At 42.8% G+C, this 16,722-nt stretch overlaps 2 protein-coding genes across 4 annotated transcripts in view; both read left to right on the top strand.

Annotated features, from left to right (window-relative positions):
- The window catches only part of Hdac3 (histone deacetylase 3), a 29,622-nt gene that overhangs the window by 6,152 nt on the left and 6,748 nt on the right, over positions 1–16,722 (top strand). Inside the window, exons 4-16 of one of the 2 annotated variants that reach the window (XM_048811703.1) lie at positions 1,826–1,907; positions 2,033–2,089; positions 2,207–2,262; positions 2,634–2,767; positions 3,136–3,216; positions 3,581–3,654; positions 3,815–3,879; positions 5,062–5,151; positions 5,281–5,339; positions 5,619–5,698; positions 6,008–6,165; positions 9,356–9,429; positions 12,616–12,620. In XM_048811703.1, coding sequence (XP_048667660.1) covers positions 1,826–1,907; positions 2,033–2,089; positions 2,207–2,262; positions 2,634–2,767; positions 3,136–3,216; positions 3,581–3,654; positions 3,815–3,879; positions 5,062–5,151; positions 5,281–5,339; positions 5,619–5,698; positions 6,008–6,165; positions 9,356–9,425 — 1,006 coding nt within the window. In that variant the 3' untranslated portion in view covers positions 9,426–9,429; positions 12,616–12,620. Of the gene's footprint in view, positions 1–1,825; positions 1,908–2,032; positions 2,090–2,206; positions 2,263–2,633; positions 2,768–3,135; positions 3,217–3,580; positions 3,655–3,814; positions 3,880–5,061; positions 5,152–5,280; positions 5,340–5,618; positions 5,699–6,007; positions 6,166–9,355; positions 9,994–12,615; positions 12,621–16,722 lie in introns of those variants that run through there. The other variant, XM_015485510.2, reaches the window with a different exon arrangement.
- The window catches only part of Diaph1 (diaphanous related formin 1), a 93,499-nt gene continuing 88,556 nt past the window's right edge, over positions 11,780–16,722 (top strand). Inside the window, exon 1 of one of the 2 annotated variants that reach the window (XM_015485499.2) lies at positions 11,780–12,042. In XM_015485499.2, coding sequence (XP_015340985.1) covers positions 11,926–12,042 — 117 coding nt within the window. In that variant the 5' untranslated portion in view covers positions 11,780–11,925. The remainder of the gene's footprint in view (positions 12,043–16,722) is intronic. The other variant, XM_015485491.2, reaches the window with a different exon arrangement.

Here is a 16,722-nt window from a genome sequence, read left to right as displayed (position 1 = left end):
AGCATTCTGTCTTCTCATACCATCATACTGGCTTCTCCCAGGTTCATAATGTAGCTATATCATAATTTTCAATCAGTCACTATTCTGTTTACTTTATCATAACTACTATTCATTTGTTTTAGAACCAAATAGTAATAGTTAATTTATTTTCGTATACAACTTTGTTTTTCCTGAAGCTAATAATTTCATTGCTTTTTTATTTGCTAGTTGTTTAAGTATCAAACACTAATTATTTCCAAACCCTTGAGAAATTATAAAACTCCCTAAATTCTATTTTTCACATGGTTAAATGTGGCAGTTGTACTATTTTCTTGGATACCTAAAACTAGGGTTTTTTTTTTTTTTTTTTTTTTTTGGTGCTGGGCATGAAACCTATAGTGTTATACATGCTAGGATCAGTCTCCACCACTGACCTTAAAAAATCCAAACTAGGGATTTTTTTAAATCTTTATTTTATTTATTTATTTATTTTAAGAAAAGAAAAAGCGTTTTATTGCCTTGCCAGCAAAGGAGAAACACAGGGGACTCCTGTCCCAAGGGCTGTGATTCTCCAAACTAGGGTTTTTTTAAAGGCATTTCTTTATTTTATTTTTTTTAAGTGATGGTTAATGAAGGTATAATTTACATACAGTAAAATTCACCTTTTTTTTTGTGTAACATCTTGAGAGTTTAGAATGTCTCAAGATTCAGGATATTTCGCTTACTCCACAAAGATCCTTCATACCCTTTTATCATCAATGCCTTCTCTCCACCTCAGCTCCAGGCACCACTGATCTGACTCTATCCTATTTTGCCTTTTCCAGAATGTTATATAAATGAGTCATGGTATGTAGCCTTTTGTGTTTGGGTTCAATCCTTTTCTTTATATGAAGAATGAAGATAGCGATCATTTTAGCTAACATGTGGCTTATAGTGCCATAAAACGTGCTAAAAACTTTCCATGGTTTATCTTATTATTAGTAGTATTTTGTGTATATAGGAATATAATTCTTTCTTTAAAATGTGTGACTGTCAAGGCTACTATTGAACATTATGTTAGAGTGTGGTACCTATAGAAGACTTTTAAGAAAAAAAATAGAATTCATGTTTTATCTCAATTTATTTCCTTTTTATTTTGGGGTATTGGGGATTGAACTCAGGAGCACTCAACCACTGAGCCACATCCCCAACCTTATTTTGTGTTTTATTTAGAGACAGGGTCTCACTTAGTTGCTTAGTGCCTCAGCATTGCTAAGACTGGCTTTGAATTTGCCATCCTCCTGTCTCATCTTCCTGAGCTGCTGTGATTACAGGCATGCACCACTGCACCTGGCAACTTATTTCCTTTTTCCTTTATACTTAAGAACCTAGATGCTGAGCTGGGCATGGTCATGCACGCCTATAATCCCAGGAACCAAGGAGGGCAGGGCAGGAGGATCCCAAGTTTAAAGTCATCCTCAGCAATTAGTGAGGCCCTCAGCAACTTATCAAGACCCTGTCTCAAAATAAAAATTAAAAAAGGGCTGGGGATGTGGTTCAGTGGTTAAGCAACCCTGGGTTCAATTCCTGGCACACACACACACAAAAATAACCTAGAAGCTATTTGCTTCTCTCCCAGCTAGGGTACAAACTCCCTAACATTTAAAAGCTTCTTTCTTTCCCATCTTGTGCTTTACACAGGGCTTGGCATTTGTTGAATACATTTGCAGATAAGCAGGTGTTTAGGAAGGGGCGAGAGGGCTATCAGAAAATGGCGATTGGAGGAGTCTGGGGTAAGGAGGGAGTGTAACAAGGCGCAGGGCAGGACAGAGGCACAAGTGTTCTAACCCACTCCTATTCCCTGCAGCCCAGTGTTTCCCGGGCTCTTTGAGTTCTGCTCCCGTTACACAGGTGCATCCCTCCAAGGAGCAACCCAGCTGAACAACAAGGTGATGTATTCCCAGTTCTTGTTTCTTTCCTATGAGTCTGTAGACTCAGTGCTTTACCCTGACCCTGGGCTCCCAGCTTCAGGGGTGGGCAGAAGAGGACTGTGAGTTGGGTGTTTGTCTTTCAGATCTGCGATATTGCCATTAACTGGGCTGGTGGTCTGCACCATGCCAAGAAGTTTGAGGTGAGTGAGGATGTGATGGGGAAGACAGTGGCTACCCTAGGGTAGGCAGTCAGGATGACAGTGGGGGGCAAACGGAGGGATTGTTTCTCTATTTAAAAGACCACTGTCTTGCTATAGGCCTCTGGCTTTTGCTATGTCAACGACATTGTAATCGGCATCCTGGAGCTGCTCAAGTAAGTAGCCCAGGAGGGGCACTTAAGAGGATCTCAACCAAGGAGGTCCCTCAGATAGCCCTGACCCTGACCCTGATCTCTCTCCTTCACCACTAGCTTCTCCCAAGTTCTTGATGCTTTTCTTAGGCTGCGTCTTCCTCTGCTCTGCTGCAGATTGCCTGCTGCCTGCTCAAATTTCAGCCTTTTCTGCACACCCCTCTCCTGTCCCTGCCTCCAGCCTCCAGGCTGGATCCCCAGGGTTACCCTTAGAAAACTGGTGGTATTAGGTTTCAGGTGACTTGGCAGACTTTAAATAATTCCAGACCCTATGTTTGGGAGGAATGGATTGGGGTTCACCTCTACCTCAGACCCTGGCTTTGCCCTTACCCCAGGTACCACCCTCGTGTGCTCTATATTGATATTGACATCCACCATGGAGATGGCGTTCAGGAAGCCTTCTACCTCACTGACAGGGTCATGACGGTGTCTTTCCACAAATACGGAAATTACTTCTTCCCTGGTACAGGTACAAGAACATGAATTACTGTTCCCTTTACATCTGTTAGTTCTTTAGCATGACTGATTACTAGAGCACTCATTGCTATTTATATTTAATGTGTGTGTGTTTTTAAAAAATATTTGTTTACTGTCTCCTTTTTCATTGTGAGGAAGAGTATAAGCTTGGTAGGATTTCATTATTCTATTTATTGCTGTATCCGATGTGCCTAGTATGTAGCTTGGCTCATGGTAGTTATTTAAAAAAAAAAAAATCATTGAATGACTTACAAACTGCAAGAAACAGTGGATCTAGGGAGTCTGGTGGAGATTCATTGACAGAGCTTCTAAGTTGCAAGTGCTTCCCATGCATGGCTCCCACTACCCACTTCCCTATAGGTGACATGTATGAAGTTGGAGCAGAGAGTGGCCGCTACTATTGTCTCAATGTGCCCTTGCGGGATGGCATTGATGATCAGAGTAAGTACTGGTGTCTTCTCCCTGTGTACTCTGCCCCTTCTTTCTCTCTTTTAATTAATCTCTTCTGCCTGGTGTTGTCTGCTATTGGGCCAGGTATCCTTAAGGATGAATGGCCTTCAAAGGGACCAAGAACCCCTGGAAATTGTATGCAAAATATCATATGTATGCACACTTAATGATAAGGGTCATTAGCTTTCATCAGTCACTCATAGCAGTCTGGTACTCCTGAGTTTAGAACCAATGGTTTGGTTCTTTGGCTTGCCCCTTTCCTGGGCAACATGCTCTCTCAACCCCCTTTTTCCTTTTGTTCCCTGTCTCCCCATCCCCTTGGGGTGCCAGGTGCCCATCTTTGGCCCTCTCCCAGGTTACAAGCACCTTTTCCAGCCGGTCATCAACCAGGTGGTGGACTTCTACCAACCCACCTGCATTGTGCTTCAGGTAATGCTGTCAGTGCCTGCTAGGAGGGCTCACCTGGGCTTGAGGGAAGAGAGCGGGAAAGAGGAAGGTCTCTAGGTTGGTGAGGGAAGGGATGTGGAAGATATCTGTGATGTTCTGATCAGTTGTGTCACTGCAGCTGCCTGGCATTTTGCTTTTGCAGTGTGGAGCTGACTCTCTGGGCTGTGATCGATTGGGCTGCTTCAACCTCAGTATCCGAGGGCATGGGTGAGACTTGCCCTTCTTCTCCCCCAGGTTTTACAAGTGGCTTTGGGCTTTACTAAATGGAATAGGAGTAGTTAAAGATGGGCCTCATTTCTTCTGCGAATCAAAAGTAATCTATAAGTTGTACTTGAACTAGGAAATATCACCTTAAATAGGATCTTCTAGATGGTCATTCATTCACAGTAGGTTTTTATTAAGGACTGATTGTGTTCCAGGCATTGTATTAGATGATGGGGATGGAATGATAAAGTGCACAGAGTTTACAGTTTAGAGTAGGAAGCAAACAAAAAATAAGTAGATTGCTATAAATCCTATAGAGGGAAAAAATAGAAAGCTGGGACAGAGGGTAACAGTAGGGAATCTCCTTTGGCATGATTTGGAAAGGGTTTTCTGTGGAGGTAAAATGGGAGCCGAGAGCTGGAGGCTAAGACCGAGTGAGCCACAAGAGAAGCAGAGAGAAGCCTGTCCCAGGCAGTGAGTTATGCCTACAAAAGACTCTGAGGCTGGGAAGAACTGATGTGGTGAAGGAAACGAAATAAAACGAGTGAGGCCAGAACACAGGGACCAAGCTGGAGGTAGATCGAGTTGAGGTCCTAGAAATTGGCCATGGTGAGATTGTACAGGGCCTCTGGACTCTGGTAAGGAGTTTGAAGGTAGTCCAGTGATGGAGGGCAACTGTTGAAGGATATTTAAGCAGGGAAGTTACATAATCCAATGTATTTTAAAGTGACTGTGCTGAGTTTAGGGGTAGAGTGATGGGACAAGATTGGTAGTGGAAAGACCAGTTAGGAAGTTACTGGCATTGTCTAGGCCAGAGATTTGGTGCCCAAACTGAAGTGGAGGAGGTGGTGACAGAGAGTTGTAGGGGGTTAGGGTTATATTCTGAAGGCCAGAACTGACGTACTGGCTAGTATATTGATAAGTATAGTTGATTAACAGGTAGGATGCCAAGGAGAGTGTTGAGCAGGACAGAAGTATTTTATTTCCTTATTTTTGAGGGTGCACTTTATTTTAAAATTTTCACTGAGACACAAAATATAGTACACAAATTCCAACAGTATAACTTAATGAATTCCACTACCCAGACCAAACTAAAGAACACTTACAATTCCCTGTTGCCCTTTCCAAGTAATATCTAGAGGTGTAGACCTTGGCTCCACCCATTCTTCTGGTTCCTTTTAACAGGGAATGTGTTGAATATGTCAAGAGCTTTAATATCCCTCTACTGGTGTTGGGTGGTGGAGGCTATACTGTCCGAAATGTTGCCCGCTGCTGGTGAGTACCCTCCCTGACTTTCCTGTTCTTGCATTGTGGGGTAAGCTAGGGACTCCCACAATGGGATATGGCCAGGTGGGCCTTTCAGCCTACTTAGTCAGCTTATCCCACTCTGCTGGTTGGTTTCAGGACATATGAGACATCGCTGCTGGTAGAAGAAGCCATTAGTGAGGAGCTTCCCTATAGTGGTAAGAACCACCCACAACACCTCCATAACAGGAAGGCTCTTTTCACCAGCCCTAAGAATGATCTGATTTGAAAGCAGACAGGAAATTTTACATTCTCAAAGCTCTGCATATGAAATCTCTGGGCCGAGAACAAGGAAAAGACTGGGCAGCTATTTTGTAGGGGTCTGGATGGGAAGGGAGGGACTGGAAAGTCTTGGGACCTGCGTGTCTTGGTCTGAACCATGTTTTCTGGCTAATCCCCTCTTCTCATCCCCTCTCCTCCCCACCTCCCTCCCCAAGAATACTTCGAGTACTTTGCCCCTGACTTCACACTCCATCCAGACGTCAGCACCCGCATTGAGAATCAGAACTCACGCCAGGTCAGCCACTCGGAGAAGCCATGCACAAGATAGGGGAGCCCAAGAGAAGTCTAGGATGTAGGAAGTGGGAGAAATCAAAGATGGGGGAGTTCTAAGCTGTCACTGTCCCTGCTACCAGCTAGGAGACAGCCTAGGATAGTGTAGAGGTAGTCAGGGTTGGTGGGAAGGGACAGGTATCAGTTGGGAGATCTGAAATAGAAATACTACTGAGATGAAAACCAGGACATTAGGAGCAGAAGGTCGCTAGAAGGGTGGATGCTCTGGGAGTCACTAGGAGCCACTCACTTTCTATTCCTCCTCTTCAATCAGTATCTGGACCAGATCCGCCAGACAATCTTTGAAAACCTGAAGATGCTGAACCATGCACCTAGTGTCCAGATTCATGATGTGCCTGCTGATCTCCTGACATATGACAGGACTGATGAGGCTGACGCAGAGGAGAGGGGTCCTGAGGAGAACTACAGCAGGTCTGGGCAGGGACTTGAGAGTGGGACATTCCAGCAGGCTTGCAGGGGAGGCTTACAAGAGAAAAGTAAATTGGAAGACACTGGCTTTCTTGTCCCTGGTTTACTGCCTTTAAGTCAGTACAATTCCCCTACTCTTTTTTTTATTTTTTTGTTTGCAGTTTTCAGTGACAAAGTAACATATTTATTGTAAAAATTATAAATAGCATCTAGCTGGGTGCATAATCTCAGCACTTGGGGAGGCTGAGGCAGGAGAATTGTGAGTTCAAAGCCAGCCTCAGCAAGAGTGAGGTGCTTAGCAACTCAGTGAGACCCTGTCTCTAAATAAAATACAAAATATGGCTGGGGATGTGGCTAAGTGGTTGAGTGCTCCTGAGTTCAATCCCCAGCACCCTCCCCCCCAATTATAAACAACATCAAAGTAGGTTACGTTTACATTCACATAATCCCAGACCCATTCCACAGAAGTAACTATCATTAATAGTTTGATTTATATCTTTTTAGGTAGACCTTTTTTTCTGTAAATTACAAGTGTATTTCTAATGCATATATACTATGAACATATATTCATTCATAGAGTTTGCTATTTGTGGGGGTTTTGATTTTTGTTAGTCTAAATGGAAACATTCTGTACATGTGGCTCTACAACTTAAACTTGTCTTTTTTTAAAATAAGATATCGTATCTTTGTGTTAGTGATATGGATCTGTTTCTGTATTTTATCAGCTGCATAATATTCCATTGTGTGGATATAACCTAATTTAACTAACTACCATTGATGGACAGTTACATTAATTTACATAATCCCCCCCTTTTTTTGCTATTATGGTAATAAAGAGGGTGGCAATGAGTCCCCTTATGTATACATATTTGCATGCTTGTTTAAATGAGTTAGATTCCTAGAATTGTTGTTATTAGGTCAAAGGTTGAATGCAGAAAAATCATTTGTATTTGCTGTCACATTGCCTTCCAAAAAGTCTTTTTTTGTGTATGTGTGGTACTGGGGATTGAACCTAGGGCCTTGTGCATGTGAGGCAAACACTTTACCAACTGAGCTGTATCCCCAGCCCTCCAAAAAGTCTTTAGCAATTTACATTCTTGCCAGCATTTTAGTCTTTCCTTGTGGGTTGGCTGGACAGGTCACTGCCTGCATATTGCTCTTTAATGTTGTTTGATTTCTGTTCATTTTTTTTTCAGGTTTGAGAATAGTGGTTCTGTTTTTTTCAAAAAAAGCTTTTGTCTTTCTGAGATACATACTGAAATATTTATAGATAGAATGAATAGGGGACGGTGAGGATAGAAATTGTTTTTTTTTTTTTTTAATATTTAATTTTTAGTTTTCAGCGGACACAACATCTTTGTTTGTATGTGGTGCTGAGGATCGAACCTGGGCCGCACGCATGCCAGACGAGCGCGCTACCGCTTGAGCCACATCCCCAGCCCCCTAGAAATTGTTTTTAAAATATCAAAACAAACTTTTCTGAAAAATGAAGGGAAAAAACGAGAACCCAGAAGTGCAAAACCAGATGCACTTGTGGAGAACAGATTTTCTTACAATATTGAGGAATAACCAACCACAGCTGGACATTTGCAGGATACCCAGTCCTGCTCCTGTTCAGTGTTAGAAGTTGAAGCTTGCTCTGCTGCAGTCTGGTGAGCTTCTCAGACCCTTCTAGAGTCTGCTTCTCACATTTACAACTCATAATCAGAGTTCCAGCCAGCGTCTCTGTCCTTTGGACATGGACTTTACTACTCTAACCCTTAGGACCTGTCCATCTTCCCTCCTCTATGAAAGCCCCCTTATTGCCTGGCCTGGGTTGGGAAATATCTAAACATCTGGCCTCAGAGCTTTTGAGTCATCTCCTTCTCAGTTTTTCTAGGTTTCTAAAGCTTGACTTCTGGAAATTGATTTTCAGTGTCTTATTTGGTTTGGCAAAACCTGTTTTTAAGTTCTTCCTTTTGTCAAAGTTTGGCTTTTTCATCAATAGTAACAGACTGACATCTGGGTCTAGTCTGCACATTATACCACACCCTTTCAACAGTCAGCAGAAGCCTCAGGCCTTTCTTCCTGTTCCTAAGCCCTACCTCCCTGTCAGACCACCCACTGAGTTCTGGTTCTTCTTTGATCCTATAGCTCCAACTTGCATATGACTTGCAGAGTAGTAATAATAAGAGTTGCCACTTCTGTGGCTTTGCCAAGCACCAGACTCAATACTAGGTGTTTTATAGTACAACATACATATCATGTCATTGTTCTGGTGCCATCGGACAATGCTAAGAGTAGCTCTTATCCTCAGATTACCTGAGGAGGAGTCTAAGCCTCAGAGAGGTTAAATAATGTTCCTGGGGTCATAAAGCTAGTTAAGATACAAATCTAAGCTTGTGACCCCACAACTTTTATCCTTGTGGTGAGATAACTGACCTGTGGCTCAAGTAGATAGAGCCTTACCTGACTTATTCCCTCAGCTACTCTTTGATGACTCAGTTTTCTCTCAGAGAGTAGTTTTTGAAAAAGAAAGAAATCAGTATTGAGTATTTACTGGGCCCTGTGTTTCTTTCACATCCCTTCTCTCAGTGTAAGTTTAAGTCAGTCCTCCACTTCTGGCTTAAAAAGGCCCTGTGTGCTGATCCTGACTTCCATCCGTGATCTTATCTGTAACTACTCTCCTTCATGATACAACGCCCAGCCATCATGGCCTCCTTGTTATATTAAAATATACCAGTTTTTTTCTACCTTATGAGGCTTGGAACAGTTTTCCTGAGATGTTTGCTTGGCTTCCCAAACTTCAGGCTTTCATTCTTAAAATTATTTTCCCTAAAAATCCTGTCTGGAATTTACCATTTTCCTCTTATCACTCACAGTCATGTTACTTTCTTTCTTTTTTTTTTTCCATAATGTCTCCACCATCTGAAATTATATTATTTACTAAATCTTTGGTCTCATTTATTAGGTAAGCTTTTTCATGATGGATGAAAGCCTGGTCTGGCTAATTATCTGCTATAAGCCTCTGACACATGCCTGGCACAGAGTATTCTCCATAAATGTTTATTGAATATGTGAGTGGATGAATTCATAGCAATCATTCTCTACCAAAAGGAGGAGAGGAATTCCCAGAGACCTTGAGGAATGGCTCTGGAGAAGGTGCTGGAAAGTTATAGAGCAGGGTTCTGATCTGTCTGCCCTTGCTTTGCAGGCCAGAGGCACCCAATGAATTCTATGATGGAGACCACGATAATGACAAGGAAAGCGACGTGGAAATTTAAGAGCGTCTTGGAATGCTATGTCTCAAGGAATTCTTTTTCATGCCTTGTTGGTGGGAAGGGAAAAGGTGTGCTTCCCTAGTCTGGGAACCTGAGGCTAACTCTGAGGAAGGGTTTGGAGATCTCATGTGGTTCTAGAACCATCTATCCCCTTTTCCTTTCTCTCCCACAGCCTGACAATGGTACTTATTAGGGATGAGATAGGGAAGTATAGCTGGCTTTGGGACATTCTAGGCAGTAGACCCTAGTAGCCAGTCCCCAACCCTTCTGGCCCCTTATTCCTTCCCTGCTTCCCTCCAACCCAGAGACTCAGGGATGAAGGGGTAGAGAGGACTGAGGTTGTCTCTAACATCCTTCTCCTTTGGGTTCTACTGCAGGCCTTACTTCCAGGACAAGCAAAGGGTGAGGGTTTTGGGTGGTGGGGGCTCTGGCTCCCTAACATCTTAACTATAGACAATGGGAAGTATGGTTTTGTGTAGGGGAGGATATGAACATGTCCTGTCTAACTTTTGGTTTTATGTCCATTTTACCACTGTTTTTAATCCAATAAACCAAGTTGGTATTTTTTGTACCTTTCTGGGAATATTAATTCTTGCTAACTATGTATGAAGGGAAAGGGAAATGGGGTAATGATGCATATAATAAAAATCATAGTTAACATTTATTCAGTACCCTATGTTAGGTCCTGTGTGTATATTCTACATGGATTATTTTACTTGTATATAGGGAGTTAATAGAACATTTTGGTGGAGAGTTAGACAAACTTGGGCAGATAACTAGCTTGAGATGGCAAAGAAGGTGACTTCAGGTTTGTTAACGTGGGTGATTGGCCTGCTCATGCTTGTTGGTGAAGATAAACTGAGATGAAACATAGTAAGTCTTAATACAGTGCTAAATATTAAAAAGTTGCTCATTAACTGTCTTTGTGAAAAACATTACTAGATATTGTAAATGCTGCAAACATAGACCCTTCTCTGGAGGAGTTTACAGTCAGTAAGAAATGTGGTAAATTTAGCACACATTGACAGTGGTACAAGAAAGAGAAGTGGTAGATGGGTCACTCCCTCAGTCCTTTCAGTCTGTTGCCCACCATGTTAGCTTAGAAAGTAGTTTTTAAACTGTTTTGGACAAACTGAGTTTGAAGTATGGTCTGGACAGCTCTGTGCAACTTTCTACCAGGCAATTAGGTCTAGAGCACAAGGGAGATGAAGGCTAGACTGAGGAGCAACCTGCTTAGCAGAGTCTCTGGTATTACCAGGGCATACTCTAAGCATTGGGGACCCTAGTAAGTCACTGCCCTCCATGAATGTGCACTTAAAATCTTTTGTCTGCTGTGGTCAAGAATATTCACTCCATACTTTGAGGGCCCACAGGGTGCCATGTACTTTTCACACACAAAGACAGATGTAGTTGGAGAATGGATGAAATTGCTGAGGGAGAAAATCATGCTAAGGGCAAAGAACATACTGTTGGAGAACATCATTCTTTAAGGAATGTTTGATTTATGCCAGTGGGGAATCCTGGTTAAACACAGGGCTTGACAGATTAATCTGGGCTTAAATTTTTTTGCCAATTATGTGTGCTTAATCAAGTTATTTTAACTCCCCCCAACCCAAATTTCTTATCTGTAAAACGGTGAGACCAATGGAACTTTTCACATGAGATTGTGAGTGTTCAGTAAGAAAAGGTTTGTAATATTTTGCATAGTGCCTGGCAAGGAACGTGCATTTAGCTAAGTGGTAACCATTATTACTGCTTAGGCTATTGGTGATAATTAGTTTGTACACATTAGAAACATAATCCCTACCTGGGATTCATAACTGGGAAATTCTAACACCAGAACTAATGTAGTTAGGAGTCCAGCATTGAGCGGACCACGCCTTGTTTTTGGTACATGGCCTTCAATAAATGGTAGCTTTTGGTTTAAATTTTTTTTTTTTTTTTCCATATGCTTGCTCCATGTTTACTGAACACATTGAAAACTGCGTTATCCTAGAGCGCCCAGCACCAAATTTTCTGCCAGCCTAACGGTTACGTGATTTTTTTGTTCAGATAATACTCTGGTCCGGGATGTGTGAAGGGTCTAGGTTTTTACGGCCACGTGGGCGCTGCGTGGGAGCGAAGAGGCCTGAGCCGCTCCAACCGCCAGAGGGCGGTGCTCCCAGTTGCAGGCGCCAGAGCTGCACCGCCCACTCGCTAACACCCCGCCCCCCCCACGTGGGTCCAAATGGTTAGGCCCGCCGGGCAGGTAGCGCGCTTCCGCGGCTTCCCTCACCCCCCTCCCTGCCCCCATTGGTAGGGGCTGCGGGTCCGGGCGGAAGTGGGGCAGGGGGGCGGGAGCGAGGCGTCACCGTTGTATATTCATGAGGCGCGCGCAGCTCGGCATGCTAATGAGGCGGGGCGCGGCGGCCGGCTGAGGAGCTGCTGGGCGGCGGCGACTGGCGTGGAGCAGCCGGGCGGGAGCGGCGTAGGTACAGGGTCACTGGTGAGCGCGAATCAGGACATGGAGCCGTCCGGCGGGCCCCTGGGGCCCGGACGCGGGACCCGGGACAAGAAGAAGGGCCGGAGCCCGGATGAGCTGCCTGCGACGGGCGGCGACGGCGGCAAATCCAAGAAATTCGTGAGTGTCCCTCCCACCCAGGTCCCTCAGCCCGGCCTGATAGCCGCCCTCTGGACTCCAGAGACCCCAGGGGCTCCGGTCGGTCGCCAGGGGTCCGCCCCCGCACCTCCTTTCCTCGTTCTGCTTGGTCCTTGGCTCCACAGCCTGGCATCCTCCCCCTCCGGGACTTTGGAAGCTCCGGCGTCCCACCTGGCTCTTGCCCCGGCAACCTCGGGGCTTCCCTTACTCCTCGGCCCTCACGCTCTCAGCCCCCAGCGGCTCCACTTTCTTTCCTCTGCCCCTAGAACCCAAATATACCTTCTCTTTTTGGTCCCCTCTCTGGGTCCATTTTCTCTTCTCGCCCTTACCCCCTTTTTTGGTGTTATCTTATTTCCTTCTCCTAAAGGTCACTTCCTTTCCCATGATTGATCCCGTTCACCTGCTAACTTTCGTCCCATCTCGTCCCCCTCAGGGCCTTCAGCCCGGTGTCACCTGATAATCCTTCCCCTCAAGAATGTTACCTGACTTGGGCCCTACCTCTCCTCCTTCCTTGGACACTTGTCCTTGCGATTACAGGAATGAGTTCCTGCCCAGGTCGTGTGGTCATTGGGGCATGACGATAATTGGCTTTCCAGTATTTCTCTATTCAGAGAACCTGTCTCTGCCCTGTTGCTTATCACTTTTCACGGGGTTAGAACTTCTCAGGATTATGCCCTTCTTAACCCAGAATGGTGATAAACCTCCCCCGCGGGGAGGAAATTAGATTTCAAGTCCAAGAAGTTTGTGAGTAATCGAATTGCTGCTTTTTATACATTTCCTATGATAACCATCTCCTCAACTCCTCTTCTGTCACGTTTTGTGCCCCAAGGCTACTGCCATCCCATTTCCTAACTGTAGTGTAGCTTTCCTCAGGTGTCAATTACTTCCAATCTGAGTCTGAGGGAATATTGCTATTCATGTAGCCCTATCATTATTTTATTACCTTTGTCCATCCTAAATTCTAATTTCTTACTGCCTCCTCCAGGGAGCTACTTGTCTGTTTTTTTACTATGAAAGCTTTGAAAGATACTGAACATTGTCCAAGAGAGGGAGTCTAGATATTAATCATTTGCTAGTTATTTACTTAGTCTTTTCTTCCAGGTACTTAATGCCCCAACCCTATTGTCTTTTTCTACCAACCAAAGGACTTATCATTTTTACCTCTTGCTTTCTCTTAGGCCTGCTCCCCCAGTATTCTAGTCCAACTTCACAAGTTTGGAAAGAAAACTAATAAAGTGATGGAAACAGGAAGAAAATGTTTTGTGACCTAGAGGGTTGGGATGCTGAGTGTACTAAACAAAATTAAAATAATGACTCATTTCTTCCCACCTATTTCTAGCAAGACCAGGTGCTCCTATACTATCCTTTACAGTGACCTCCAGGCTGTCAGTAACTGCTTGTTTTTATCTGGTGAATACCTTTCTTCCCAGAAATACAGGGTTAATAGTAAATGACACCTCCTTTCCCTTTGGTGACTAAAGCAACCTTTTCCCTATATTTTTTGGGGACAAGAATTGCTCCTCTAATTGGGGAGGGTTTTTTCGTAGAACTTAAGTTCTAGGGCCTATATTCCTTCTATTTTTGTATCTTTTTGTTTTTGTTTTGTTTCCATGGGTACTATTGGACCTTCTTCACCCAAATTTTAGCTATTTCTGTTGATTTGTAGTGACTTCCATGACTTGTTAGTTTCTCAAATCTTGTAGAATTTTGAATGTGCTTTTTGTTTTATCTGATACAAATGTGTTTCACAAATTTGTGAAGTCTACTTAAAGTGATGTTGTAAGGTGAGAAACCTGAGGAAACTCAGCTTCTTTTCACCTGTTTTTTTGGTATGTTCATGGACTGTGGCATATGCTGAGTGGATTTGGCTCGCAGTTGTTGATATTTGCTTTCAAGAGGGTGGAGCTGAACCAAGTTCTCTTTTTCCTTCTGAAGTGTTGCTCTTAACTCTTATCCTGCCATATTTTAAAAGCTAGGTATTACAGGTAGTAAGGAGAATTGCATTTGTAGATAGGGAATTGGAAGGTTTCCAGAAAAGTAGTGTAGCTTAACCCCTTAATTGCCAAATATAATGTATCTGATGGCATCAGTATATTCTATCTTTCTTCATTGCCCTTTTTATGAGAACTCTGGAAATGAGAGACGAGGAGGAACATTGCAATCTACTTCTCCTTGTGTCTGTGTATGTATATGTGGGTGGGTGGAGTGGGTGAGATTGCCAGTGTGCTTTTGTTACCCAGGGATTAGTTTTCTTGAACTACAGGCTAAAACCAAACTCAAAGCTCTTTCGCCTACTTCACCTTTTCTAAAGTGTGTGTCCTCTGGAACTCTATTAAGAATGTACTTTAGGGCTGGGGATGTGGCTCAAGCGGTAGCACGCTCGCCTGGCATGCGTGCGGCCCGGGTTCGATCCTCAGCACCACATACAAACAAAGATGTTGTGTCCGCCGAAAACTAAAAAATAAAAATATTAAAAAAAAAAAAAAAAAATAAAAAAAAATGAATAGTACTTTAAAGACTGGGGGTGTAGCTCAGTGGCAGAGCACTTGACTAAAATGTGCCATAGGCCCTGGGTTTGATCCATTAATACCCCCCCCACCAAAAAAAAAGTACTTGATAAAAGTGCATCATTTTGAACCAAGTGTGCTTGAATGTTATTTGCATTTAAGGGGTAGGAATCCCTTTAGTCGTTGCTACATACCTTTCTGGGCTCTAGGTTCTAAGTACAGATCAACTGATGAGAACACAGAGCTTACATACTCCTCTTTTGGTTCTTTCTAAGTCTCTTTTCTCCGGGACCATGAGCATATCCTTTTTTTTTTAATACTGGAGATTAAACTCGGGGGTGCTTAACCACTGGAGCCATATCCCCAGCCCTTTTTCTTAACATTTTATTTTAGATGTAGGGTCTCGCTGAGTTGCTTAGGGCCTCGCCAAGTTGCTGAAGATGGCTTTGAATTTGTGATCCTCCTACCTCAGCCTCCTGAGCTGCTGGGATTACAGGCTTGTGCATTACCATTCCTGGCAGCATATCCCTTCTTTAGTATTATATTAGTTTGTTTCAAAATTCGTTCAGGTAAAGGAAAATAAAAATTCTAAGTAAAGAGTGTTTTTGACTTTTTAGCACTGATGGATGGGTGTCAAATAGACTGATTACTGAATATATTTAAAAATAGTAAGTACAACCAAAATGTTAGAAGGCTGTAGAATATTCCTGCATTTAATAGAGTTCATCCTTCTTTATAATTGAGAAATTGATAGATGCTTTTTATTTTTGATATTGGGAATTAAACCCAGGGACTACATCCCCAGCCTTTTTATTTTTTATTATGAGACAGGAGCTGGCTAAAGTTGCTGAGGGTCTCACTAAATTGCTGAGGCTGGCTTCAAACTTGCAATCCTCCTCCCTTAGCTTCTTGAATTGCTGGGATTACAGGCATGTGCTACCATGCCCAGCAAGAACTTGATAGATTCTAAGAGATAATATTGCTTCTTGATTCAACTAAGAGTATAACTTTGTAAAACATGAATTTAAGAATGGGAATTAGAGAGAATAGATAATATAAGAATCTTGTTTAATTTTGGATGCCTGTGTTGAATTATTACTTGGCAGTTTCACACTCTTCTGAAAGCAAAGTGATAAGTGTAGACCTATGGCCAAAGTGAGAGCAGTTAAAGGTGAAGGATGCTGGGCAGAATTTTAACAAGATAATAGAAAATGCAGAGAATGATGAAGTGGAATTGTCATGCAGATTCCTATTCTTAAAACCTTTTATCCAGAAAGTGACAGAAAACCTAGAATAATGCAGAGAGCTTTGTACAAGTAATGTTTTTTGAAAGATGCTGAACACAGGAAAGAGTTAGTTTGGAAAGAGGGAAGCCTATGGGAATGTTACTGAGATGTTTGAGATAATAAAATGATAACCTTGAAAATTTCAGCTATTCCTCCTTCCTTGTCTTTTTCTTTAACTTTTTTTTTTTTTTTTTTTTGGATACTGGAGATTGAACTCAGGAGCATTCAACTACTGAGCCACATCCTAGCCCTATTCTCTGTTTTGTATTTTATTTAGAGACAGGGTCTCACTGAGTTGCTTGGCACCTTACCATTGCTGAGGCTGACTTTGAACTCCTGATCCTCCTGCCTTAGTTTCACAAGCTGCTGTGATTACAAATTTGTGCCACCATCCCCAGCTTCCTTCTGCCTTGTCTTTAAAGACAGTCCACACACAGGTCCACCTGGTATTGTTACATGTACTTTTTTTTTTAGTTGTAGTTGGATACGATATCTTTATTTTATTTATTTATTTTTTATGTGGTGCTGAGGATCGAACCTGGGGCCTCGCACGTGCTAAGCAAGCTCTCTACCGCTGAGCCACATCCCAGCCCTACGTGTACTTTTCACAAAAGAAATGCTCTCTCACAGGATGTAAGACTGTCCTACAATTGAGAGAATAGGTAAATATTGGAGTATTTTTTAAAAAAGAACTGAAAGTTTGGTTTGGTAGTACATGTCTATAATCCTAATGACTTGGGAGACCCAGACAGGATTGCAATTTGTTTTTTAATATTTATTTTTTAGTTGTAGTTGGATACAATACTTTATTTATTTGTTTATATGCGGTGCTGATGATTGAACCCAGAACCTCACATGTGCTAAGCAAG

This window comes from Marmota marmota, unplaced genomic scaffold (assembly GCF_001458135.2).
Source record: "Marmota marmota marmota unplaced genomic scaffold, marMar, whole genome shotgun sequence".
Classification (NCBI taxonomy): Eukaryota; Metazoa; Chordata; class Mammalia; order Rodentia; family Sciuridae; genus Marmota; species Marmota marmota.
The sequence above is the reverse complement of the archived record's forward strand: the minus strand, read 5'-3'. Positions and strand labels throughout refer to the sequence as shown.